Genomic DNA, 27891 nt, shown 5'->3' with positions numbered 1-27891 from the left:
TAAGTTGTTGAATATTGTCTCCTGATTCATACAGGGTTGTGCCGTCAACAAAAAGCACAGATTTTTATATTTGAAAAACCTGACAAATATTGTTTATACACAATATTAACAGCTTTGGACCAATCAGAGAACCATTGGGCGCCCCGCAAGTTACACCAAGCCTCTCTGCCTGGTGCTCATTGAAGTGAACATACTTACACCTGTTAAGATAACTTTTTATCCAGGATAAAGCTTGTTCTCTGAAGCCATAAGTTTCTAGTTTATTAAGCAATAGTTTATAATTTAAAATCTGACAGGCTTCCTTGAGGTCTACAAAAACAAAACAAATTTATTTTTATCTATCACTGACGCAATATAATCCACTAATTTAGCAACAGCCGTTTGAGTGGATTGGCTGCTTCTAAAACCATATTGTTCATTACTCGATACCATGGTTTTAATATACATTTTTTATTTATTCTGTCCCTAAAACAACAGAAAACAGTGTTTGAAAAAGGTGTATAGACCTTATGAACTTCAAATATATAATTAACTTGATTCTTTTAGCTGTATTTCATATACTGCATTTCATATACTTTGCAATGAGCTGCAAAAAATGTACTTACTGAAAGCAAGAATCAAGACATATCTCTACAAAATTTTAAAACCCTAGCCTTTAGAAGTGTATTTTTTGCCACCATTTATTCAATATACTAAAAAAGGTGCCAAGAAATAATAAATATAGGACCTGACAGTATACGGCATAACATGCATCACACATATAATGCTTCGTAAGCTTCACTGCTCTGAGTGCCAATGTTTTCTTGGCTGCTGATGTCGATGCAACAGTAAAGCAATATTTAGTCTTGATGCAAAACAGGCACAGCAACACAAAAAACAAAACTGTTTGATTTTCTTCCAGATTGCTGACAAGCAAGAATAAATAACATAAGCAGAAAATATATTGACCACTAGGATGACAGGAAATAAAGTTAGTATTGGAAATGAATGTTAATCTTAATGATATAAAGAGGATTTACAACAATATTCCACTTTTGAGGTTTATGGGGGGTTCACTTACTATCCCTGGTCCTTTCTCTTCCTCAGGGAAAATCATAGTCAAAAAAGAAAATTTGCAATCAAAAGTGCAATGACATTTCTAATTATCTAATTAGGGCTGCAACTAACAATAAATTTGCAAATCGATTATTCTGTTGATTATTTTTCCGATTAATCGATTAATAATAGGATAGAAAAATATTCCTTGAAGAAACATTTTTTCACTCAATTAAACAAGATGAAACTCAAACTTTGCCACTTGAATAGTTCTGGATAGAGCACATTTTTTATCTTAAACCCAAAATGTTTATATACTCTTTTTTACAATTTTGATATAATTACTGCTCTAAGTGGGTTGCTCTGTTAGCTAAAGGCATTTTAGACCTTCTATACTTAAGATAACAAGTAATTGATTACTATTGTTGACTGTTATTTCAATTATCGATTAATTACGATTAATCCCAATAATTGTTACAGCCCTAGATCCAATTCTATAAAAAAAGTATGTTTTTAGACACAACAGAAGTCAGAAGTTCCAGATATTTTTTATACAGACATGAACCAACAGTATGTTTTTAATGCAGCTTTTTTCCATTTTTGTATATTAATGTACAATAAGATAAAGATTAGGTATATATATTTTTATGCAAAATTAGGAATAACCTTTCAATCGCTTTATTATCAGTTAACCAAAAGCAAATACCTCTTTTTTAAAAAGCAGCAGCACATTTAGTTTCCTTATATGTCCTACAGTCTTTTGGAAAAAAAACCCAAAACAAATCAGTCAGAGTGAAAATAGGCTCGACCCGGAAATCAGTTTCAGTCTAGAAAAGCCTGATCTGTGCTCCTGCAGTTACAAGAAATACCTTTTCCTGGACTATCGGACTCAATTTCCTGTTCCATTGCCACAACACAGAAAACAAGTTAGACACATGTCACAGTACTGATATCGGGTCTATAAAAGGGCTTTTCAACAGGCCGAATGCCACGAGGCCCATCAAAGCCCAGAGATTTTACTCTGTGTGGGCAAATAAGTTATCAAAAATCAGTATAAACTGTTTCAACATCTCCTTACTTCCAAAATGGCTCAAGTACAGATAAGGAAAAAACTGTCAGTAGCCCTCATGAACGATACTCTTCTTTTATTTCAATCATTATCTCAAACAGGTGGTTCTACTAAAATGAACCCTTTAACTTGATCACATTGGTTTGGTAGGAAAAAACATCCACGTAAATATATATATATATATTCTAAATTTATTACAATGGCTCTTAGAGATTAATTAGTACATGTTTTATTAAGATCAACACCAATTATTTAGATATACTGTAAGTCGAAATTAACTTTAACCTGTACTGCAGATTTTAAAGCCAGTAAAAATGGTAAACATTTATTAATCAAACATAACACTAACAAAAGAGGTGTCAAGTAAAAAAGTACAAATACTTTGTTACCTTTCTTAAGTAGAAATTTTGGTTATACATACTGTACTTTACTGGAGTAATTCTTTTTTAGAAAACTTTTTACTTCTACTCCTTACATTTTTTTTTACAGTTATCTCTACTTTCTACGCCTTACATTTTAAAAATGGATTTGTTAGTGTATGGTCTGTTGTTCACCACATACCAAAATAAATAATCTTTCAAGAAGATGCTAAGTGGAATTTGGCACTCTTGCCATTAGTTATAAAACTAAGAAAATTAAATATAAGGATGTTATCATCCAGAATTGTAGAAAAACTGTTCCTTTAATAGTATAGTAAAGTAACCAGTATGAGTTTTAAAGCCTTAATCCTAAACATTTTTTTCCTGCATTACTTCTACTTTTATACTTTAAGTAGTTTTTAAAAAAAATGGTACTTTTACAATTTTACTTGAGCAAAAAGCTTAAGTCGATACTCTAACTTCTACAAAAGTGTTTTTAAACAGTAGGATTTATACTTCTACTTGAGTAAAAAACAAATACTGTACCTTTGACACCTCTGACTACCAATGGATAATAAATGGAGAACGCAGAAATGAATGCGCCTCATGTGATCTAAAGGCAAGGCCTGCATAAAAGTATTGCAAGAAGTATCAGTCTACCTCTAGCAGAAATGGTTTTAAAATGAATTAAATTACTTTTTCAACAATTCAGAGTTTCTAGCTATTTGTATAGTAATCCATGACTTCTTGTTTCCCCAGAGTATAACTGTAAAAAGAGATGCAGAGACCTGTTTCTCTTAGTCACTAGCCTGGAGGCAAACATACTGTATATTTATCCAGTTCCAATGCACAATGAGAAACAGTGGTTAAAAAAAACCCGGAGAACAGCAGTATTGTCTCTTGGGGCCACTAAGCACCTACAGCAACAGTTAAACTGGGTGTTTGAGAGTGATGCCACTAAAATGGCCTTTTTGTCCTGCCTTCGCAAACAGAAGCCTGAGATTCTCTAAGCTCCACTGGGACTTTCACTGTAACTGTGTGCCTCAATCAGATGAGACCTAAATTATAAAAAAAACTCACTCTGAGTTAATCAGGAGTGAAACTAGGTTTTGAGAGAAGAGCAATAATTGTGTGAATCGGTTTGAAAAATATAAAGAAAATCATCCTATGTAGAAATTCTCTCATCGTATAAATATATACTTACAGTGGTGCAGCTTTACCAGAGGTGTTAATAATGGAGGTGAGTATTAGTGTATTGTGTTCATGTTTATGGATTGCTGACAAATTCATCCACATCTGCAGGCTGCTCTAAGGTCCGTGGTGTTCTCTTTGTTTAAAGGTGGTTGTTCACTTTTTTCTGTTATCTCTACGCTAGAATGTAAAGATGTCTGCAGAGAGAGATTTATAACAGGTTTTAATGGAGGCTTAACAGCTTGCCATCATTAGGCAATTAGTGGTATGAGACAAGCAACTGGCAACGAATGGGAAAAATCCATAGGACTAGGCACTTGTGACGAGCTGTTTATTTAAAAGTACATAAAATGAAATGTTTTATTTATGGTCCATGAGCTTCCACCCACCACTGTCTAAATGATGTCCTGTAGGATTATAGATTGCATAAAATGTAAACCAAATAACGAAGCACAAGGCCATTTTTACATTTTTTTAAAACATTTTATGCCCAAAATCTTTTTTTTTTTGTCACTGAAGAATCTAAATGCAAACAGCTATCAATGATAGTGAAGCTGAAGCTTTCAACATGAAAAATGGAACTCAACAGAAAGCTATGATTACAGCTCAGGACAAAATGAATGGGATATGCACACATACTGTACAGTGTGGCCCAAAAGCTGGATCGCACTGGAAAATACACTAGAATCTCTGCTCCAGCGTCACAGATCACTGCTCAGTGTTACACCTCTCCAGCACATCCTGTCACTTTCTATTTCATCTTATAAAGGCCAAAGGGTGACAGAATACAACACACAGGGCTTTCAGCTGAGTTTTCAATTTGCACATGGGGTTAAACACATTTCTGTGTCCATTATGATGAATTATCCAGTCTCTATCAGTAAACATTTGTGTCCATTCCAATTTGAAGATATTATGAAATATCATTATTATTTTTTCATGCATGCTTTGTTAATGATTGTGAAAACAGAGATTACCACAAAAAATTACCTCGATTCAGTCTGTAATTGCTTGTTTAATTATGCTATTGTATTCTACTTTTTAAAAATCAGCACTACTCCACATAGGAAAATAAAAAAAACATTTTTTTGTTTTGACTTGATGAGCAGAATCTTTTGTTTAGTTAATGCTGGATGTTAAATCTTAACATCCTCAGGGATTTGCAACAAGGGCTTAAGTTGAGTTTCAAACTGCAGCCTCAAAGCTGATTCTCCACACCAGGAATGATAATGAGCTCTGTGGCAATTCTGCACCTTGCTAGATGCTCAAAATCAGCATCTTTTAGAAATCCCTCTCCATCCTATCAGGTCCATAATCGACTCAGCGGGAGACTTCCAGTGGTCTTATGTAATCAATTTAATGATTACAGTAACCTGCTGTCTCTCCTCTCTTCTTGCACTGCAGGGACTCCTGATTTCAAATTGATGCTTTTAAAAAAACCAATCATTCTGAAAATAGATTTCACTAATTTCATTAACTTGATCCAGACACACTCCAGTAGTTTTCTGAAAGAACTTTTACATATAAAAAGAAATGTTACATTCAGTGCAACTAATCAGCTTCTTTCCTCCTTAGATGCTTCAGTTATTGGATTGTTTTGTTTCTGTTTTTTTGTTTTTTGTTTTTTTAACCTAGATTTAGATATTTGCTGAACTATTTACACCTTTGCAGCTTAGTGAACATTTGTAATAATCATCATCCTTACCGTTCGACCGCCTGACAATATTTTCCAAAAAAGTATTCTGAGGGGCCACAAGTCCCCTCCGCCCCCCCGCCATGCTGCGGCTTCACTCAGTCCTCTGCAGATGAAGATGTACCCCTCAGTGCCTCGGTGCTCTTCATGCTTCCTCTTGTTTCTGAGAGGATGCGTGCGTTTCGTGGACAGAGGCTGTCTGCTCTGCGCGTTATCCGCCTCCTCCCCAGTCGTGTTGGATGCGCTGCTGCTTCACGCACAGCCTCATCATGCAGGAGTGGAAAACAGGACCGCAGCGCACCGCACAGGAGGGGCAGCTGCAGACCCAAACGGTCTGGAGCGCCATCTGCTGGGTAAAGCTCAGAAACACAGTTTGAGTTTCTGATTTACTAGGAGCTATAACTTTATTTATCCATCCATTTTCCATCCCTGCTGGGGTCGCGAGGGGTGCTGGTGCCTATCTGCAGCTGTCTACAGGCGGGATTCACCCTGGACAGGTCACCAGTACATCACAGGAAAACACAGAGACAAACAACCATTCACACACATCTAAGGAGAATTTAGAGAAGCTAATTAACCTAACAGACATGTTTTTGGACTGTAGGAGGAAGCCGGAGTACCCGGAGAGAACCCATGCATGTACAAGAAGAACATGCAAACTCCATGCAAAAAGGCCCCAGGCCGGGAATCGAACCCGGAACCTTCTTGCTGCGAGGTAACAGTGCTACCCACTGAGCAGCCCCAACTTAATTTATTCCTTCATTTATGTATTTATTTAAATTTTGAAACATTCACATACAAAATTCAACACCTTTGATTGATTTATTTGGGTCTTTCTGCATGGAGTTTGCAAGTTCTCCCTGAGCATGCGTGGGTTCTCTCCGGGTACTCCGGCTTCCTCCCACAGTCCAAAAACATGACTTTCAGGGTAATTGGCTTCTCTAAATTCTCCTTAGGTGTGAGTGTGTGCACAAATGGTTATTTGACCTGTTTGTCTCTGTGTTGCCCTGCGATGGACTGGTGACCTGTCCAGGGTGTACCCCGCCTGTAGACAGCTGAGATAGGCACCAGCACCCCTCTCAACCCCACTTGGGAATAAGCATGTCTGAAAATGGATGGATGGATGTGAAGACAGAATAAATAACACACCGATTTATGTTTTGGAAAAAATTTAGACTATTTTACTCCCGTCAACTCATCATCTGGGTTTTAATTGTTAAAGAGGGCTTGCCCTAAACCAGTGGTGGAAGAATGATTCACCAGTAGTACTTGAGTAGAAGTGTTGATACTCATAGTGAAATCTTATTAATCTACAAGTAAAAGTTACTGGGTCAAGCATCTACTCAAGTTAAAGTATTGAAGTGCTCAGTAAGGTTACATTTTTTTAAGTTACAAATAAAAAAATGTTATAATGGCAGTGCGTTTATGTATAATTTGCAGAGTAATTGTAACTTTCAGAAACCACAGGATGTATTGATGCGTAGGACCACTCTGCTACATATTCAGTGTAAAAATGCCACACAAAATAACGACAGGTATTTTGATAATTATTTCTTATTTAAAAACATTCCAAAGTGAAAACAGGAGAGTCTTGATTCTCCTTAAACTTTCTCTATGGAATAGAGGTTGAATCTATTACCACAAAGAAACCGCAAATCATATACTAAAAATCAAATGCTAAACTTTTTTTTTTCCAGCTCTTTTACGTCATTACACTGTCACAAGTACAGAGCAACGCAATGAACTATCAGCATTTCACCCATCCCCTTGGGGAGCAGTGGGCTGCCATTGTGCGGCGCCCAGGGAGCAGAGTGGGGTTAAGGGTCTTTTCTCAGAGACCCAGAGTGGCAGTATGTGGGAGTGGGACTCAAACTCAGAACCTCAGGATTACGAGCTCTATGCCCTAGGCCACACTGCCCTAAACGTGTCACCATGGCAACTACTATAAACTACAAGTTATATCTGCCCTGAGATTGTTACGTTTGTGGAATTTCATGCAAATCTCTAAAACAGTGGTGTCCAAATTCAGTCCTAAGGGCTTCTATCCTGCATGCTGAAATTGCATTTCAAAAACAGCAACAGCAGATTACAAAGCTAAGCTGAGCCAAACGTAACGAGTAACTACTAGCTCCTTCGAAATGTAGTGGAGGGAAAGTTATAAGTACACCCCTGGGCATTAAAGGCCACACTAAGATTGAGGAGGATGAGGATGGAGAGGAGTCCAGAATCAGCAGCTGTGTGGAGATCATTTGTGATTTTTTATTGGGCGTTTTCAGTACTATGCGAGGGGTGAAAACCAGACTGGAAAGGCTCGTAAAGACTGTTGATGGTAAGATAGGTACAATTTTAGCCCCAGAATGTTCCTGAGGCGCTGCACACTGCACTTTAACAGGATGGGTTGGCTGCAGAAATGACAGAGAGAGAGAAATGACACATAAATATGGTTATTATTTTTAATATTAGATTTTTTGAGTTATAAAAATATAACAGTGTAATATATACACTCAGTAATAATAATAATTATTGTTATTGTTGTTATTATTATTTTATATATTTTCATCATCTCTTATCTATTGTCTGAACATACAGCTATTCTGGAACAGTTTACATAGAAACAGTGCTCAGGGCAGAATTGGAAAAGGGATGACTGCCATACAAAAAAGATGGCTTTAATAGCAAACAAGACTTAAAACTGGTTCCGTTCTAAAAGCACTTCACCCTCACACAGAAACACACTCCTGCTCAGAAACACTCAAACGCACCTCTGCTGGCAATCAAATAAACCACCAGCTGTTTTACAACAAGCCACACTTTAGGATGTCTACTTGTTCTACAAATGTTTGTAAGGTTAATATTTTGTGGCGTTTCTGTGTTGCTGCCATTTATTTTCTGAGAGGGTATATTTTATATTATTTTATTTTTATTTGTGTGTTTTTAATGTCTTTAATTGTCTTTTTCCAATATGTTGAATTCAGAGTCAGCTGTTTTAACCAAATTCCCATATGGTGTCATAATGACAATAAAGATGAGCAAGATGTTAATCTTTCAGTTTTTAAGATATAAACAGCCCTATGAGAAATCCAAAGGAAGTATTTAGAGGTTTCATCATATCTACATATGCGTTTACATCCCCACAATTAATGAAAAGTTGGCTCCTCCTGGTGGTGGGTAGGGACACCTTCCCTGCTGCTGAGAACAGTCTGTTAATGTCTTTCCCTGTAAGGTGAAGTTTTATTTATTTATTTATTTATTTATTTATTTATTTTTATTGAACTCTTCTTTTAGCTGGAGTAACTGTAGGGTATATTTAGCTGCACCCAAGCATTACATGCAAGATACTCAGTTTTTCACAGACCTGCACCTTTTCAAGGTCCTATTTGTTATAAAAGAAGCAACCAAAAAGGAGAAAATAAAATGCTTATAAAGAACATTTCAAGGCAATAGGAATAGTTTTAATAGAATAGCATACTGTATTTAACTTAGGTAAAGCAGGAGGTGCATCTTGGGAGTTGGTTAGGTTAGGGGTCTAGATAATCAGAAGAAAGGGGGAGGTTGATTGTGGAAATATATATATATATATTATGATGACAAGTTGCGCAGAAAACAGGTCAGAGATGAAGTAGTGGAGAATCTAAAGCAGAGTTAGGTTATAGAAAAAGCAAACCAAAGCAATGTTTAGACTTTTCTGAAAATGGTAAGAAAATACCACAGCTGCAAAACTGCCAACACTGAGAGGTCAGCAAAGGAGAAATTGCATCAGAGCGGAGGCCCCTGTTTTCTCTGGAGGAGCTGCAGATTATTTATTAAAGCTTGTGCAGTAGCTGCACTGTGACAGAATGTAATAAAATGTAAAGGAATACAAACAACCAGCAATATGAACACCCACACTGACAGTTATTGCGTATTCCTAAACTGGGCTACTGATCGGCGCACTCTCTCTGTGCAAACTCCCCAAGCTACTGCCCTACAACACACCAACAGTACCTTCAGCCTCACTTTGTTTCATTTTGCTACATTCTTAATATCCATGAATAGAAATAAGGAATTCCCAAAGCCAAAAAACACAAATGAAGGTGATTATTTTACTCAGTTTTTACTTAAATCTCAAACCCTAACACAGGGGTCTTCAACGTTTTCCAGGCCAAGGACCCCAAAGATTGGGCGGGGACCCCTAATTGTAGATATTGTATGAAATTGTGTTATAAAAAAAGTGGTCCTATAGTCACTCTATTACATATGGAGTAATGGAATTCAAGTAATTTCTCCCTGGGATTATTTCTTATTCCTGGTTGATGGGACAGGTGTTGTGAATGAAATGGTGCTTAGCTTGAAAGAGCTCCTGTGTGTCGCTGAATGTGTGCATTGATGACTGAAAGACATCTTCTGCCTCCATTTATCTGTTTACTACAGTGTGTTGAATTCATGTTAATGTGTATTTAAAGACATTTCAATTAGTAGAAAAAATTACAGGGGGGAATATATAAAAAAAAAAATCAACTGATGAAGTTTTTTCTCACAGCCTGGGGAATATCGTTGTTTTACAACACACTAAGAAAAAAAGGAAAGTTTAGGTAGCATCTATTTGGGAAAAAGTTGTTTTTAAATAAGATGATGAAAAACAATAAGGAAATAAATAAACAGGCTCAGCTTTTTTTAGGATTTGTTTTTGCAAGAAGTGAAAATGTATAATGTGGAGAAATCACACAAAAAAAAGTAGAACGAAAGCAATGAAGAGGCTGCCAGATTGAACCCTTTCACTGCCATGAGGAGCCACACAGACAGCAGGATGAGCAGCTATGAGCTTGCCCAATGGTTATCTTAATTGCCTCAAAAACAAGATGAAAGTTATTTTTGTGGAGTCCTTCCAAACTCTAAATCCCTTAGATTTCATTGTATTACCTAAATATTATCAATACAGTATTATTAATTTACATTGTTTAAATTCTTTTAACCCTGCAGGGTGGTAAGTGCTGATCTCCAGCCACTACTGGGAAAAGATGGGGTTCATGCCAGACAGGTCACCTGTCCATCACAGAGACACACAGGATAAATTAGACAACCCCCAACCTGATAACTAAGGGAAATATAGAGACCTCTTAGTCTAACAGTCATGTTTTTGGACTGTGGGTTTAGCTGGAGAGAAACCATATGTACCGGGAGAACATGATGACTCCACACAGAGAGCCAAGACAGATTTTTAGATACATTAGTTCATCACTACGGGTTTAGTGTTTTAAAGCCTGAATGATTCAAAGCGATGACCCTGGAGGAATCTCTGTTTTTGGTTGAAATCTTTATATTTATATAAATGATTTACTGGTAGGACCGGTAGAGAATTAGAAAAATAAACACATCCAACAGTCATGGCAATCCTAACTTTTTGTATCGAAATCATCAGAAAAAAATGGAACTAAAGACATACAACTAAAGAACTGCAGTGAATCAAATTGTTTCAAACGTTTTCCAGCTTATAGTTGTAAAAACAAAATTGAATGCCCTGCTCCCAGTGCATTTGCATATAAAAAAAAAAGATTTTGAGCTTTACTTACTATTCATACATGAGCTTTGGAAATCAAGTAACCATCTTATGTCCTTATAAGGTCAGATACATTCTGAATGAACATTCACTTGTGTGGTGTGTGCCTGCAGTTTATCCTTAGATGGTAATGAAGACAAAATTAGAGTCTTTTTTTCTTATGTTGCCGTTATCACATAAAGGCGGGGTTATATAATACAAGCAGTTTATCTCATGTCATAAACAGTTTCATCATCAGTAATGTGTTGATAAAGCACATCCTCCCACATTGCTAAGAGGAGGAAGTAAATTAAAATTCATGGGGTCAACAGGATTTAAACCAGCAGTTAAATCAAAAGTTCAAGCTTTGTATTAAAGAGAAATTTGCTTATTTTGAAAATATGGTCTGGAAATATAAACAATTTCCTCAAATAATATTATTTTATATAATGCTATTAGGCTGCATGAATCAAACTGAACTTCACAATGTTTTTTTTTTAATGATCACAGAAACATATTTACATGGTGTGAAGCTGTTTTAATCTTAAGATGACAAATTACACAAAAAAACAATCATTTTATAACACACCTTTATAGATCATGTAAAACTCTGCTCAAATAAAGTTAGTAAGTAACCATTTTGTTTCTTTGTTAAACAAGTCTTTGGATTTATATGGCTTCAGATGTTAACTTGACCACGTCTTGGAAATTCTCAGATGACTTAGATGATCGGTTATGTGCTTGTGCTCCGGAAAGTTGGCTAATCTGGCCTCCCTGATGTTACGCCAGTTCTGAGCCCTGCGCTCAGCGGCGTGGGAATGCTCCTGCTCCTTCGTCATGTATGGGCGGCTGAGCCAGTACTCATTCTCAGCCTCACGCTCCAGATGCTTCACCATGCCGCTTTTCATCTGCCACGTTATCTTCCGCGGGCGACGGTACTTCCCGATCCACTGCTTTCCGGGAATACCTTTCCGCAGGAGGGCGAGGGTGAGGAACATGATTGTGAATTTAACCTAGAATGAAGAAGGGAGTAAAAAAAAAAACCTTGATAAAGATACACTTTGCAAACCCTTAGACTCTTGATATTATGATTTGATTACAACTTTCAGTGTTTAAACAATTTTCCTTACTGTTTGATGTACAAAATCGCCTTTAATGTTTTTAAAAAGATATGATACACAACTAGACTGCTTTATGGAGAAAAAAATGGTTATTAAATCATGGGTATGCAGTCAAAATAGAAAAAAGCAATGTAAATAAAGTGATCAAACCTTGCATAATATAAATAAGGCACAAAAAAAACTCGCTTAAAAATTTAACGTAATGACGACATTTAAATAAGTTGTATTATTAAAAACAATGCAGAATGAGATTCATAAATTTCACCAGCTATCCTTAGGATAAATGCAGTATTTTGTGCAGGTAGTGACATATTTGGAAACTGCTTTTGGTTTTATATTCAAGCTCAAGCTACAGTTAATTTAATCAGCCCCTCCAACCAAATGAGCTTCAGAAATAACAGAGAACATAGTTGCAAATGTGATAGTTGGACCATTTTTGGGGGGGCAAGCAAGCAAAAAAAAACTATTTATAAAAACAACTCTTAAATGATTGATATTTATGTGTAATTTTCTCAACATACACTCTAGAGAAAGGCCAATACGTCAGCCAGATTATATTTTGGGACGATATTGGCAGTGTTTTTCTGTATCTGCCCAAACATGCAAGCATCCACCGATTTATTACGGCATCCAGCAGCAATGCATTGAGATCATGTGTAGCATTTGCACAGCTGCTCCCTTCATCTAAAATTTGTAGGTAATGTTGTGTTAGATTTGTTGATAACTATTTCATTTTTGCTTAAATTGAGACTTAGATGAAAACATGTTATCATTGTCATTTTTATCATGTAAATGTGGGAAATTTTGCAATACTGGCTCCAAAGTATTGCAGCACATACTAGGGATCGGTTAGACTGATGTCAAAATAATTATCAGTTGTCTTTTTTTCTAATAATGAAATATATTAGTGCATATTAATTGTTTGTAAATTTTAGTTTAGTCCAAGTTTATTAATGCATTAAATCAACTGCTTGAAAACTGTTAATTTATCTTAAAATAAATAAACCCACTAATAAAGAAATCAGTTTAACAATAGTTTGCCTAATGTTTAGTCATCACACATGTGAACAGCATCCAGTTCTACAGTGGCATATTATATCAATAACATTTTCCCCACACACAAATGTCGTTGTTTGCGTTAGTCTCATTGACGTGTAATGTTTTTATTACATTATTTGGTCTATTAAAAGCTGCCCTTCACACACTGAGTCTCAACCATGATTATTTTACAGCAGCAACATAGCTGCTTTAAAAAATCGACCTTATCTCTGCACGTTTAGCGGGGTTATTGTGGAAAAGGGCTTCCGATAAGGAGAAATGAAACATGTAGGCACCGCACGATTGTGACAGTTTTTAATTACAGATACAAAACCAAGCTGGTGGACGAAAACTCGCTGTTTTATCATTCTAATTAAACTAATAAAAGCTGAGTTAGCTTAGCCTGACGTTACAGACAAGGGCAGAATAATCAAACGTAATGCGTTATTTTCTATAATCAAAAATATAACTGTAAGATACACCTGTGTTATTTGCCTACCTTATAAAACCGTTGAACACAATCAAATCGACCTTAAGGTTAAAACACGTCCAAAATTAAATCAGAAAAGCTAACCGTGAGATGAGATTAGCTAGCGGATGGGGTCATATGTTTCACTTCCGGGGGAGTGGAAGGTGTCGTTGGTGACTTATTCAATCCAATGTGTTTAGTCTTTCAAGTGACGGATGAATGAAACGCAAATATGAATTTAATGCGACAAATGTATAAATTATTTAAATATGTTACATAAATTGGTTTATAATATGGTGTAGTTTCATTATTAAACAGAACAATAAACCAAAAAGCCAATTGAAGCCGAAATGAACGACTCGTTCCGAGCTGAAGCGAATTATTCTGATAATATAAAATTTATATAAGGAGCCATAATTCCCATTGCTTTGTGGCGCAGTTCCTCAGGTTAAAACGCGAAAAATAAGTTAGTTTAATATAAAAAAAAAAACAAAGCTGCTCAAAGCTTATATTAGTTATTTGGTAGGGAATGGTTTAAAGTAAAGGCAGTAGTTTGCATTAAAAAAGAAATCAACTGCTGTTGAAGACTTACGGAGCCCCCTAGGGGACTTGGGGATTTGTTTTTCATAACCACAAATATGCTGAAGCGCTGCACTATAGTAATATTAGAACTCTTGCTCCAGTTGACTTCAGTTTCTTTATTTATAAAGAACCAATTTACAAACACTTATTTCAAGAACCTTAACAAAAATCTAAACTTTTTTATAGTAAGAAATAACAGGTGAAGATAGAATGACAGGAAAGATCCTTCAACATAACCAAATCCAGTAGGCAGCATTTGATATAATTCAGTCTTTTAAAATAAAAAATAAAAATCACAATCAATGTCATCAATTTACATGAGAGCTTTAAAACAGAAACATGTAACAGAATTTAACACAAACAGAATGAAATTCAATAATAAACATCAAGTTAGATCCTATTTACAACATGATGAGGATACATTTAGTGTTTTATTGCATTTAAAGAAATATATTAAATCCAGGAAAGCTCAGCCAATCACATCCAGTCATTAATCTTGCAGCAGTCCCTCCTCCTGAGCAATGACGTGGTGACAGTAGAGAGGAAAACTAGCTTTAAGCCGGAAAGATCCTCCAGCAGAACCCGGCCCCATGTCAGCTCCCATCTACTGCAGCCGAGCGAGTTTTTAACAGGACAGCAGACGTCCAACAGACACAGAGGGGCCAGTCCAAGGAGCAGCTGAGAGTAGTTAGTGAGAGAACATGCTAGTCTGTGACATTTAAACACAGAAACACTAGTAGAGGTGTAACTTTAACCAAGAGAAGAGGAAAACACACCAGGAGAAGCTAGTCCCCCTTTGGGAGATGCTGACCCAGGCTATTCATTCGGATTACTTCAGATTAAAGGACATTTTAAGCTGTCAGTAACGCAAAAGTTTTGCGAGGTAATGCAATATTTTTGCACGGTAACGCCATACTTTTGGGCGGTACTGCAAAAGTATTTTAAGGTAACGCAAAACGTTTGCAATTTAACACAAAAGTATTGTGAGGTAACGCAAAACTTTTGTGCGGTAACGCAAAAGTATTGCGAGATAACGCAAACCTTTTGCGAGGTAACGCAGAAGTTTTACGAGGTAATGCAATACTTTTGCGACGTAACGTAAAAGTTGCGAGGGAACGCAAAAGAAAAAAAATTCCCCATGTCCCCTAGGGGACTCCGTAAAGATCAGTTTAGTGGGATATAATAATAATATTTGCTTTAGGTGAAATAAATATATAAAAAATTAAATCAAATTTGATTAAAAAAGCAAAGACAAAGGATCAAGAAAAAATGTATTCCCTGAGGTTTTCTACAACAATGTGGACCTTATTTGCCGTCTATCAGTTGTTTATTTCACAGTCCAATAAAAGAGTCTAATTCTTAAGTGTATTTCCCTTTCTCACTCTGAAACATTTGGTATGGAATCCGGTCATTTATTTTTATTTTTTTCAAAAAGATGGGTTATCAGGACCAAAACCCTGTTTCTTGAAGCCTGTTGAGCTTTTTGTTGGTAAAACCTAAATACAGCAAGAAATATGGAAATGAAAGTGCTGATTAACTTAATTCTCTTGTTCCCCTCTTTTTTTTTGCAAGCAAACATTATTTTTTCTAACTAGAGCCTTAATGGCTTCTCTTTTCTTTCTTAACCTNCGAATGATAAAAACAACTTAGTTAAGGAGCACTTTACGAAACCACAGGGCAAGATTGTGCATTAAACATGCAAGATTCTCCATGGTGGGTTTTTTAAACATTTAGCTTTATTATAGGACATTTTACTTATGTTTAAAACAATATTATACCCACCTACTGAAGAATAATTAACTTCATATTCTTTACTTAGGAATTTTTCATTTCAAATTTGGATATTGAGAAATGTCTAGCAAGGTTCTAAAAAATAATGATTACATCCAAAACAACAAGGCTAAACACTCACAGCATCTGAATGAATCTGAAACTTCCATATAAAATAAATCATAACCTTCCCATAACCTATCCATACTCTACAAAACTTATCAAGCCATTTTTTTTTCTCTTTTTTTTTTTTTTTGTCCACTAGGTCTTTCCAGTCTGGCTAAGTGTGTAAAAAAAGAGGAAATTGTCTTCCCCTTGACCTGTTATTGACCCTTAGGTTAGCCTAATGGTCTCAAAATTACAGTATGCTGGTGTAATACACAGAAACAGTGTGCCAAACAAACAACAAGCTTATTGTTTTTGCGCTTTTTTTTTTTTTTTGGTGCAGGTATATCTTAAAAATAGAATATAATAAAAAAAAAATTGGGAAAATGTGAAAAGCTTATATTATGTTAAATTATTGCATATAGACTAAAAACAATAAAGTTTTGTACTGTATTGATTAATTCTCTATAGTGTTTCGAAAGGATGAACTGTTGGGAAAAGAAACAGACATTAAAACTCATTGTGTCACACTCTAACCAAATCTTTAACTCAACAGGAACACCTGCACGTGTTCCGTGAACCCTCATCGAATAGGCTACTTAATCATGGAAAAGACTGCTGACTTGTTGGCAGAGAAGCTGGTTGTTCGTGGATAAGCATATTCATGGAAAGTTGGTTAAATGAAAAAGCGTGGTAGGAAAAGTTGGGCCATTAAAGGAGCTTCACAGTAAGTATACTGATCTTACAATTGGAGCATCGAAAACTTGTTTACCCCAGATCACGAAAAAATATTTGGGAACATTACACACAAAAGTATAAAGAAATTGTCATGATGACTGGATTATTGGTTAATTCCATCCATATGCTTAGCTCTGTCCAGTTTTCATTACCTTTCATCAGATCCACCTGTTCCAGCTTCTCCTTAAACTGTGTTTTCTTTAAACTGTATTCTGCCTGCTTACAACCTTGGATCTGTCTCCTGACCTCAGCTTTTCCCAATGGTACCTCTTGGATCTCTGATCTCCTGGCTTTGACTTCTGCTGTCTCATCAACACCAGTTTTGGCTTTTCCTACCAGAAAGTCCTGCTCTTCCTCATCTGCTGGCTTCTGCTCATCAGTTGGCTCTGTAGCCCTCTTGGCTTCAACTCTAGAAAATCTCTGGGCAGCATCCTCTGCGTGCTGTGGCAAATGGTCTGGCTGGATTCCACTCCTTCCACTGTGTTCTCTCCATTTTATTTTGTGTTTGGTTTTCAGCCACCGGTGTTCACCGTTTAGGCGAAGGATTCTAAGGCTCCATCTGCTTTTTTATCTGCTCTTAGGTGCCAGCAAGCCTGGAGAAGGGCTGGAAAGGCCATTTCCAAATCATTGGTTAGCCAAGCTAATGCTGCTAACTGTTGGAGAGTTCTGGCCCCCATATACCGAGAGGGCCAGAGAGTGTGGCTATCTACTGAAGACCTTCCCCTAAGGTTAGATAGTAAGAAGCTGGCACCTCGTTTTATCGGGTCGTTTCCTATCACGAACGTTATTAACCCGGTGGCCGTCCGCCTCCAGCTTCCTCATACTATGAGAATACACCTTATGTTTCATGTGTCCTGGGCCAAGCCTGTTGCTACCTCTAAGTTTGTGCCCACCTCCAGGCCCCTCCACCCGCCCCGATTGTTGACGGGGAACCTGCATACACAGTCAACCGCCTCCTGAGGTCCAGGAGAAGAGGCAGGGGGATCCAGTACTTGGTGGACTGGGAAGGTTATGGACCTGAGGAAAGGTCCTGGGTTCCTGTCAGGTTTAGACAAGGGCCTGATTAGGGCTTTTCATATGGGGCACCATGAACAGCCCAGAAGGGCTTCTGGATTCCATCCTTGAGGGAAGGCTTCTGTCATTAACTTGGCACTGATGACTTGATTATTGGTTAATTCCATCTACCTGCCTAGCCCCACCCAGTTTTCATTACCTTTCATTTGATCCACCTGTTCCAGCTTTTACTTAAACTGTTTGGTCCCAGCCATCAGTGCCATAATATTACCTTAGGTGAGAGTTCTATAGCATACCAAGTTTGTTATTTTGATTGCCTGGTCCTGACTAGTTTCTGCTCCTGGACGTCTGAGCCTGCCTGTCCCTGTTCTGATCTGTATGCCTGACCTGCCTTCAGACTCCTGCTGTATTCTGTCTGCTTACGACCTTGGATCTGTCTCCTGACCCTGGCTTGGATTTCCCTATGGTACCTTTTTAGATCTCTGATCTTCTGGCCTGGATTACAACTACCTCATCGATACTGGTTTTGGCTTCTCTTCCCAGAAACTCCTGCTCTTCCTCGGCAGCTAGATTCTGCTCATTGGACTGCTCTGCAGCACCTTTGGCCTCTACTCCTGGAACTCTCTGGGTGGTGTCTACAGCGTGTTGTGTGAAATCATCCAGCTGGATTCCACTCCTTTCTCTGGGCTCAGACTGAACTTTAAAACCAGGTTAGTGACTCACATGTTGTAATCATCCTCTGTCAGATTTATGGTGTCACTAATGTGAGTTTTCCCCTTTATAGAGATGACGTCTTTTTTCGTCCTAGCTGCTGAGTCACAGATTCGAAGCTGTCAATAAGCGCTATTGTTAACCACATCAGTCTGTCTGCATGAAATTCTGGGTCCAAAATTCTGAGCCCTGACATTTGTGTGCAGTTCAGAAGCAGTAGCGAAGAATTTTAATCAGAATTTACACACATGCATCCCAGACTCCATCAGGTCACACAGGAGTATCAGCCATAGTTCCTCCATTCAAAATTCATATAGGGAGAAAACTAAATGAAGGGTTATCTGTAAAAACTGCTGTTGGTGAAATGGGTTGAGGAGACCACATCACTGAAAGCCGGTATTCTTGTCAGATTCATGATATCTGGCTCTATAGAATACAAAGGAATGTTAGAAAAATAAAAAAAAGAATGCTAGAAGAAACAGAATAAAAGAAAGGACCATATCTAGATTATGGTGGGGGAACATAAGATTTAATTCTAATCTAAATATGATGGGAAAAAACGGAAGATAGAAACTCTTTGGAGAAAGTGAAAGGATAGACTTTGTAATGTATAACTAGAAATTAACAGAGGGAAAGAACAAAATTAACAAGGAAAGGAAAAGTTTGATACATATTTTAAGAAATTATACTTTTGATAAGTGCAATAAAAATGATATCAAGGTCATCACACACACGGTTTTCCTTTAATCAGTATCCAGTTTTTAAAGTGGCATATTTTATCATTGACATTTGCCCCATACCATTGTAATTGTTAACATGAGAGTCTGATTTATGATGTAATAAGTTTGTCTGGGTTTATTGTTTTACTGAACTGGCCTTTGGACACTGAGTCACAAAGATTTTCATTTTACAACAGCAACATAACCTGGTTAACAAAAAGAAAAGTGACCTCATCTCTGCATGTTTAGTGGGGTTGTTTTGGAAAATGGTTAAGAGATATATAAAAAGAGAAATATAAGATATACACAGATCACACAATTGTGAGATTTTCATATAAAGCACGTGCTAAACATAGCTGGTGGACGAAACACTATCATCTTAGCATTCTGTCTGAACTCCCGATAAAAGCTAAGTGAACTCAGACTGATGTTACAGACTGGAACAAACATAATGGGGCAATTCCTGCTTAGATCCATACGTACATCAAGGACAAGGCTCCAACAGACGACATCCTCACTGAATGTCTCAGACGATGGGGAACAGAAGATGAGGTGCCAGAGACTCCATCGTGGGAGGATAAGCCCCTACACAGGATGTATCACCGGAACGTAATCGAAGTGGCAGATATCAGGAAATCCTACCAATAGCTAGACAAAGCCGGACTGAAGGAGAGCACAGAGGCACTCATCATGGCTGCACAGGAGCAGGCCCTAAGCACCAGAGCAATAGAGGCTCAGATCTACCACACCAGACAAGACCCCAGGTGCAAACTGTGCAAAAAGGCCCCTGAGACAATCCAGCACATAACTGCAGGGTGCAAGATGCTGGCAGGGAAAGCTTACATGGAGCGTCATAACCAAGTGGCTGGAATAGTGTACAGGAACATCTGTGCAGATTATGGGCTGGAAACCCCAAGATCAAAGTGGGAAACTCCTCCAAGGATGGTAGAGAATGACCGAGCCAAGATCCTGTGGGGCTTCCAGATACAGACGGACCGGATGGTAATGGCAAACCAACCGGGCATTGAGGTGCTGGACAAAAAGCAGAGGAAAGCCGTTGTGGTTGACATAGCAATACCAAGTGACTGTAACATCAGGAATAAAGAACATGAAAAACTGGAGAAATACCAGGGGCTCAGAGAAGAGCTGGAGAAAACCTGGAAGGTCAAGGCATCAGTGGTACTCGTGGTCATTGGGGCAGCGACACCCAAACTGGAGGAGTGGTTACAGCAGATCCCTGGAAATACATCAGACATCTTGGTCCAGAAAAGTGGACCCTCAAGCTCCAAGGCCTCTGGTAGAGGACCCGAGCTTGGAGGAAAAACAGGGGAAGGAAGAGGAAGATTTTTTTATATATATATAAATACTTTATTTTTGTATATATAGGCCTATATTTACTTTCATTTTTTTTTCTTTTCTTTTTTTTTTTTTTTTAGAAAAGGCAATTAAAAGTCAAATGAATATATATTGGATCCATTTTTGTGTGTTCCAATCCAAAGGCTCCAAACTATCATAAAACATTTTCATCATTCAATTTTTAGGTATTTGTTTAAATGATATTTCTGTACTATATACCGGGGAAAATAAAACATATCAAGGAATAACCCTATAATTTTAATCTAATCGGCAGAAGTAAGTTTGTAAGAGTATTAAATACAATAATAAATAAATAAAAAGCATTGAAAATTAGCCAGGGGTAATTTGTTGCGACTTTTCGCTATAGTCAGATTTGTGAGCGCTGCAGTGAGCGATTAAGCGACGTAATCCAAGTACATTTAACGTAAATTCCACTTTCCATTTGAATAACTTCAAATTATGTTTAGATATAATGTCTATAAAAGGCACCAATGTTTTGTCATAAAAAAGGAACAATGAACTAAAATACCACTGGGAGCCGAAATGAGCGGATCTTTTTCTGTTCATCTCCAACAAATAATTCGAATCTCTAAAATAATTCCTTTGCTTTACGGACGGCGTAGCTATGGCAACGGAGGAACAGGTTAAAACGCAAAAATACACCAAAACTCGCTTTAACGTTTTGAATTAAACACAAGAAAGTTTTTTTTTTATTATTATTTATATATATATATATATATATATATATATATATATTTATTTTTTTTTTTTTTTTTTTTTTTCTGGAGTTCTTAAGGTTATTAAGGTCTCAAAGTTTTTTATTAAAAAAAAAAAAATGAAAGCGCCTGCTGGGGAATATCTCTTTAATGTCTGGTAGAAGACTCGGTTTCGTGACTCCTCCCATTTGGCGGCTTTAAAACAGCTTGTTTTCAGCTTCTTCTCAGCAGCTTTTCCGGAACACAGAATGGATTTCTTGATGTTTTCAGCAACAACTTGGACCTTAATTGCTTTCTCTGTCACCCTGTTGTTATTGTAAGTATTATGAAATGTTGTCATTTTTTATTTCGAAGTCTAAGAAAACAATAATATTTAAATTTATTTCTCTTTCTAAAACATTAGGTACGGAACCTGGCCATTTAAGTTTTTTAAAAAGATAGGGGTATCTGGGCCAAAACCACTTCCCTTTATAGGAAGCCTTTTGGGTTTCTCAAAGGTATAATCTCAATAAACAATAAAAAAAAAGTGTTGAATTAATTAATTGATTTCTTAATTTTCTGAAAGCTAATTGTTTATTATCATTTGTAACCCTGCTCTGTTTTTGTTTTATTTTTTTGCAGGGACTGCTTCTATTTGACCGTGAATGCCATGCCAAGTATGGGGATGTCTGGGGGTGTGTAAACCATGGAATCAACTTTGTTTACATTTTAGTAGCCCACTTAGATTCCTTGAAAATCTCTTTTCTCAATTAGTTTTCTTTCTGGTTTTTTTTTTTTTTGTAAAAAGGATATTTGCCTATGCCTGTGGTTTTAAAATATCTGATTATGTGTTTGTGTTGATATAAATACACAAAAAAGCTGCATTTTTTGTTTTTCACCCTGCCTATTTTTCAGTTTGTTTGAAGGGCGAACCCCATTGTTGATGATTGCTGACCCTGAGATGATCAAAACTATATTGGTTAAGGAGTGCTACTCTACCTTTACAAACCGCAGGGTAAGACTGTGTTTATAAAACCCACAGCAGGTTTTATAAATGTTCATCTTTTTATTTATTGAAAGCCTTATAAGTTGTTAATTACTCTTTTTCATGTTGAAAACAGTATTACGTGCACCTAAAAAAATAAACTGCCTTATTTGTATTACCTATAGTAGAATCAATTTTAGTGCAACAGTTTGGATTTTAAGAATGTCTGGCCAGGTTTCCTGGAAATGTATATCGAGGAATTAAGATTACAGCAAAAACACGCCCAAGCTTGCAACATGATGCAACTGGAAGTAAGGCTCTGTTTTATTGTCCTAACAAAAGGAGTGTGAGCACGCTGTCACAGTTTAGAGCTGGGAATGTCATGCTGCACTGAACCTGCCGAAAGTCCCCTTTCCAAATAGGAAACTTTTTTTAAACATCTCATTTTCCTGCTTTTGTGTAAAAACAGGAAGCAGTTAATCCCCCTGACCTGTCAATAACCCTGTGGTTAGTTTTGAAGTCTCAAGTTACAGTATACTGGTGTGATCTTATAGCTGGTTGAATCTTATACTATATAGATTCATTAAATATAATTTACAAAATATCAATTCTTTAAGTCTTTTCAATTTTATTATATGTAATTAATTATATTAAACTGTCACATCTTAATCCATTAATTTCCTCCACCCAAGTTTTTTTCCCCCAGTATTCTAAAGACTCATGAAGAAGCTACTGAATTGACTGATTTTCAGAACACACAATCACTGACACCCACAACGGTAAAAGTTTATTGACACAGAAGCTGGTTTCTTCATGGAATGCTGTATCAAAACATGTTCATAGAAAGTTGAGTGGAAGTTTAGTAGGATAACATGCACCAGCAAAGGAGATAAGGGCAGCCCTGGGAGGATTTTCAAGCTTCAAAAGGAGAAGACTTAAGGCGTGAATCAATGCATCAATAAGCACTAAACATATACAACATCGGCTGCAAATGTCGCCGTCCTTGTATCATTCATTGCATTTTTTTTTTTTTTAACTTACATTATTTTATCTTTTCTTTTACTTTGTATTTCTCATGCTTTCCATGTGTTTTTATTTAGCACTTACCTGTTTTACTATGTAGCACTTTGGGATTTGTATAAATATAGAGTGCATTACAAGTCCAAAGTATTATTATTATTATTATTCAACTCCTAAACCAAAGCATGGACTTTTGCTCTCTTGTCTAAAGTTCTCTACTTCAGATGAAAGTAAAGTTGGAATTTTATCTGGAAATAAAAAAGCCAAATTCATACTTAAGCTTCTGGAAAGTTAAATAATTAATCCATCTACAAAAAGTGTGGTTATAAGAACGAGTCACATTGTTGGATAATTTCTGCAGCATATGTTACTGTTTTGCTTTTCAACAGAATATAATTGGTGATGGAGGACCTTTGGATGACGCAGTCACAGCAGTGAAAGATGAAAGGTGGAGACGAATCCGCAGCACAATATCGCCATGTTTCACCAGTGGAAGATTAAAACAGGTCAGGATCTCATGTCCGTTCAAACCACCTCTGCTCTGTTTCCCCTCATTTCATTACTCAGTAGAACATGTGCTATATTTGCTATTGCTTTCCCCCTAAACCACTTTGTATCATCCAAGAGGGACAGTCATTTATTTCCAGGAGTTTCTCACAGTCCGTTCATCCTGGTGATCAAATCATAAGATGCCTAAAGATGTTTATTTTTCCGAACACGTTGCACATTTTCTTAGTAGTGTGGAAAAATCAGGGCGTGCGGAAGCGGTGTGAAGGATAAAATGAGGAAATTTGGAGTGTTTAGGGTCAACAGTGTCATTCATCGGGGAAGAAACACCAACACTGAGACACATGACGTGACTCCTTGCATGTAATGCAACACTGGAGAGTTCCTCTCATTTTGCACACTCTGGAGTAGGAGAGTCTAGTGAATTTCAAAGCTCATTGGATTCATTAATTTTTGTCCCTTTCCTTAAGGTTTTCCCTTTAGTTGTCCAATTTGTAGACAGGCTTATGGAAAAACTCGGACGTATGGATCTGGAAGAGCCCATTGATGTTAAGAAGTATGTTATATTTGTTGTATTCCATCAGATTACAGACTTCTTATCCCCTCATGAGAAAATTGGTAAATCCTTGTTTTATTTGTATTTCTCCCACTCCCAGGTTTGTTGCACCATACAGCTTGGATGTGGTGACCAGTGCTTCCTTTAGTGTGGAGATCGACTCTATAAACAACCTCGATGACCCTGTTCATGCTCACTTGCAGAAGATTATGAACTTCAGATTTTGGCCTTTTCTTTTAATGTGTATGTCAGCTCTTTGGTTTTTTATTTAGCATTTAGCATTGTAAATAGCAAATTCATGTAAGTTAAACAAGTTTAATTTGTCGTTTTAGCGATCTTTCCCTTTGGGCGTCATCTTCTGAAGCTCTTCAAAGTTGAGCTGATGCCCAAAGCCAGTTTGGACTTTTTCTATGACATCATTAAGAAATTTAAAGACCAGCACACTTCAGAGGAATCAGTAAGAGTCAACTTAAACTGTTAAATATTAGAGCAATCCAGCTTTCCTAATCTCTAAGAAGATGATTAATCAATTACATTGATACCTGTCCATAAAACCTCCAGTTTGGGAGCATTAACACACCTACTCAAACTTTATCCTGGAAATGTTAAAAACAGCTAACAAAGCTTGTTCATTGTGAATCTATACATTTCTGTGCCCCATTCAGACTCGGGGGGACTTCCTGCAGGTCATGATCCAGAATGAGATCCCAGAATCTGACATAAAGAGCGAACACGAACAGCCCAGTAAAGGTCTGTTTGAAACACAACTGAAGATCTAATCACTGTTTCCATTTAAACAGTTTTGTATCCAATATTTAATGTCTTCCTTATAAAAAGAATGTTGCTGTTAGCTCACAGTTACTGTCTACAACGGTCTTGAATAATAACTTGATAAATGAGGATAAAGTAAATATTTAACCAGAGGTTATGCCTGTGCACAGTCTAGGTAATGCTAGAAAATAATGATTAACCAGTTCATGTGCAATACAAATAATCTAACATTTCTCTTATCTGTAATAAAAATAGTCAAAAGAATATAGTTGTCAACATTTGATCATCTCTCTAAAAACTCACTATTCTACTAAATAAATATGTAGCCTTTTTTCCATACGCTTAAAATAGGAGATGTCTTCATTATTTTGGCCATAACAGCTTGTTTATGGTCGTTAATGCAGTTGTAAGCTCCAGTGATGTGTTCTATAATGAGGTAGGCTGTGGCCTTAAGAGATAAAAAGGTCTTCCTGTACATAATTATCAGATTCTATTCCCAGTGCAAAATGAGAAAATGGCGTACTTTAACAGACTATAAAATAAAAGGATGCAGCATGCTGAAAATTGCAAAGATGCAAGGATGTGATTCCAAAACCACCAGATTTTTTGTCTCCATAAACATGTTGAAAAAAGACGCAAATTAACAGCCATAAATTAAAGGATCAAAAAGCAAAGCTACTAGAAGCCTGATCACTTCCATTCTGGATAGATCAGGAACTTACATAATTATGGACACCAGGAAATTAACTATAAAGACACATCTGTACTGTTAAAGATAGGCTCTGTGTATGCACCTTGATGCTCTATCTCACCGGTTCTTTCCCCTGAAAAGAGATCACTCGGGAAAAACTCTTTAAATAACACTAACACACAGACATAACGACAGATTCTGATATAAATTGTAATCTTACTCAGATCAGAGAAATTGCTTAGAATGTACAGAAGGCAGCTGCTCACCTCCCAGGAAGTGGCCCCAATTAACAGTTAAAAAGGCATTTTATACATCTCCAGTCTGCCACATCATCTTATTTTACATCATACACGTTAGCAGATGATTAGACATCCATGGCTCCAGCCTTATCAAAATATTACACTTCATTCTTAGCTGAAGGACACCGCTCTCATTCCATTCCCAAATCTTTTCCATGTACAGAATGAAGATTATAACTGTATATCCAGACAGAGAAACTGTCCTAATAAGATTAAAACATCTGTTTTGACACAGGCAGCTAATACCAAGGTGTAATGAACTCGCACATCATCAATGATAATTATCCTAACAGTATTACTAACATCTGCGTTTCTTATTACAGGTTTGACTGAACATGAGATCCTCTCCCAGGCTCTGACCTTCATCTTCGGTGGCTATGAGACAACCAGCACCACTCTCTCTTTCACCCTTTACAACCTGGCAACAAATCCTGATGTTATGCAGACCTTACAGAAAGAAATTGATGCCTGTCTGCAGAAGAATGTAGTTTTTTTATGATGGCTTTTGTAGTCTGTTACGCTAGAATAGCTTTACTCCTTTATTTCCATCTTACTTTCCTCTTCTTCATCCAGACCTCCATCTCCTATGAGGACCTTAACGATCTGGAGTACCTGGAGCAAGTTTTCTGTGAGTCGCAGCGCTTAGTTCCAACTGCGCCTCGACTTGAGAGACTCTGCAAAAATACGGTGCAAATTCATGGTCTCACCATCCCAGAGGGAACATTGATTGGGATTCCAGTGCATTTGTTGCAAATGGATCAACGATACTGGAGCTCACCAGAAATGTTCAAACCAGAGAGGTAAGCAGCCAACAAAATGTATCAGAGGAAAAAAAAAACCCTGCAAAAACTAATCTAAAAATATGTGGTATTTTTTAAAGATAAGTGTATTTTCCTTTAATCGAAACAGATAAATAAGATGATCCAGAATCAGATTAGATGGCATTCACTTAAAAACCATATAAAATACTTTTCTTTCATTATTTTAAAAGTAAATTATCTTCCTGTCCAAAATAATGGAAATACATCAATCTTTACTTTTGGGGTTTAAAATACTTTTCCCATGTGTTTTTAACTGTTCTTTATTTTTGACCACATCATCAGCCACCTTATTCTGGTCCCTACAGGTTCAGCAAGGAGAATGAGAAGGATCTGAACCCATACGCTTACATGCCGTTTGGCCTCGGCCCTCGTAACTGTGTGGGGATGAGATATGCCATCCTGGTCATGAAGATGCTCATCGTTCGCATCCTGCAGAATTACACCGTGGAAACATGCAGAGATACAGTGGTGAGGCAAAAACCCTGTAATAACCCTGACTGCTCATTCTGCTCTGCTCTCATATTAGTGTTTTATTTCTTTTTTTTTTATGTCTTTAGATCCCGATTCAGTTTGATTGGAAGTTCCAGCCACTGAAGCCTATAATGCTGAAGTTTGTACCAAGAAAACAATGATTGATGAGACAATACGTCTAATTGAAATCCAGCTTGGCATTAAGTATATAATTCATTCTTTGAGACCAACTGTCTTTATTTCTGTGTTCATTTAAATGCACTGATAGGTTTAGATAAAGGTAAACACAGTATTTTTTAAACCAACAAAATCAAATCAAGTAATCATCTAAGACATGATAATCAGTTAAAAATAAAAGGAAAAAAAATGTGTCCAGGGTTGGAGCATGTACCATCCTACACACCAGTTGCTGTTTTTTTGTTTTGCTCAAAAAAATGCGAAAGGGATGATTTTCTAAAGTAAAATATACAGGAACCCCATGGAGACACATAGCAGGTCAGGTGTGCTTTTATTCACACGACTTGACTGCATTTCATTATTCAAGTAAATCGGTTAAAAGCATGTTGCCTTTAATGTATTAAATAAATAAA

The 27891-nt window shown here is 36.9% G+C and overlaps 3 protein-coding genes across 6 annotated transcripts in view; 1 reads left to right on the top strand and 2 right to left on the bottom strand.

The window, feature by feature from the left end:
* The window catches only part of LOC107089888 (potassium voltage-gated channel subfamily H member 1-like), a 79281-nt gene extending 73766 nt beyond the window's left edge, over positions 1-5515 (bottom strand). For all 4 annotated transcript variants that reach the window (XM_015382915.1, XM_015382918.1, XM_015382916.1 and 1 more), the window contains exon 1: positions 5360-5515. In XM_015382915.1, the coding sequence (XP_015238401.1) occupies positions 5360-5432 (73 nt within the window). In that variant the 5' untranslated portion in view covers positions 5433-5515. The remainder of the gene's footprint in view (positions 1-5359) is intronic.
* Positions 5516-11369: 5854 nt separating this feature from the next.
* Positions 11370-13634, bottom strand: mrpl57 (mitochondrial ribosomal protein L57). The gene is made up of 2 exons (XM_015382930.1): positions 13521-13634; positions 11370-11875 (listed from the first exon to the last, which is right to left on the bottom strand). Exon 2 carries the CDS (start codon positions 11858-11860, stop codon positions 11549-11551), a length of 312 nt encoding a protein of 103 aa, XP_015238416.1. The 5' UTR covers positions 11861-11875; positions 13521-13634; the 3' UTR covers positions 11370-11548.
* Positions 13635-21381: 7747 nt separating this feature from the next.
* On the top strand, positions 21382-27759 carry LOC107089887 (cytochrome P450 3A40-like). The gene is made up of 13 exons (XM_015382914.1): positions 21382-21517; positions 21605-21698; positions 21823-21875; positions 22096-22195; positions 23575-23691; positions 24163-24248; positions 24349-24491; positions 24581-24705; positions 24914-24998; positions 26333-26493; positions 26583-26809; positions 27136-27298; positions 27388-27759. Exons 1-13 carry the CDS (start codon positions 21450-21452, stop codon positions 27460-27462), a joined length of 1497 nt encoding a protein of 498 aa, XP_015238400.1. The 5' UTR covers positions 21382-21449; the 3' UTR covers positions 27463-27759.
* Positions 27760-27891: the final 132 nt, after the last annotated feature.

This window comes from Cyprinodon variegatus, unplaced genomic scaffold, assembly GCF_000732505.1.
Source record: "Cyprinodon variegatus isolate N-32 unplaced genomic scaffold, C_variegatus-1.0 Scaffold270, whole genome shotgun sequence".
In the NCBI taxonomy this organism is placed as follows: Eukaryota; Metazoa; Chordata; class Actinopteri; order Cyprinodontiformes; family Cyprinodontidae; genus Cyprinodon; species Cyprinodon variegatus.
Note: the sequence above shows the minus strand (reverse complement) of the source record. Positions and strands in the feature narration are given on the sequence as shown.

Bases quoted from the DNA above. Each gene is read 5' to 3' on its own strand.
- mrpl57 (XM_015382930.1), bottom strand. From the start codon at position 11,860: ATGTTCCTCACCCTCGCCCTCCTGCGGAAAGGTATTCCCGGAAAGCAG.
- LOC107089887 (XM_015382914.1), top strand. From the start codon at position 21,450: ATGGATTTCTTGATGTTTTCAGCAACAACTTGGACCTTAATTGCTTTC. The intron at 24,492-24,580 runs GTATGTCAGCTC...TTGTCGTTTTAG, and splicing joins TTGGCCTTTTCTTTTAATGT to CGATCTTTCCCTTTGGGCGT. The intron at 24,999-26,332 runs GTCTGTTTGAAA...TTCTTATTACAG, and splicing joins ACACGAACAGCCCAGTAAAG to GTTTGACTGAACATGAGATC.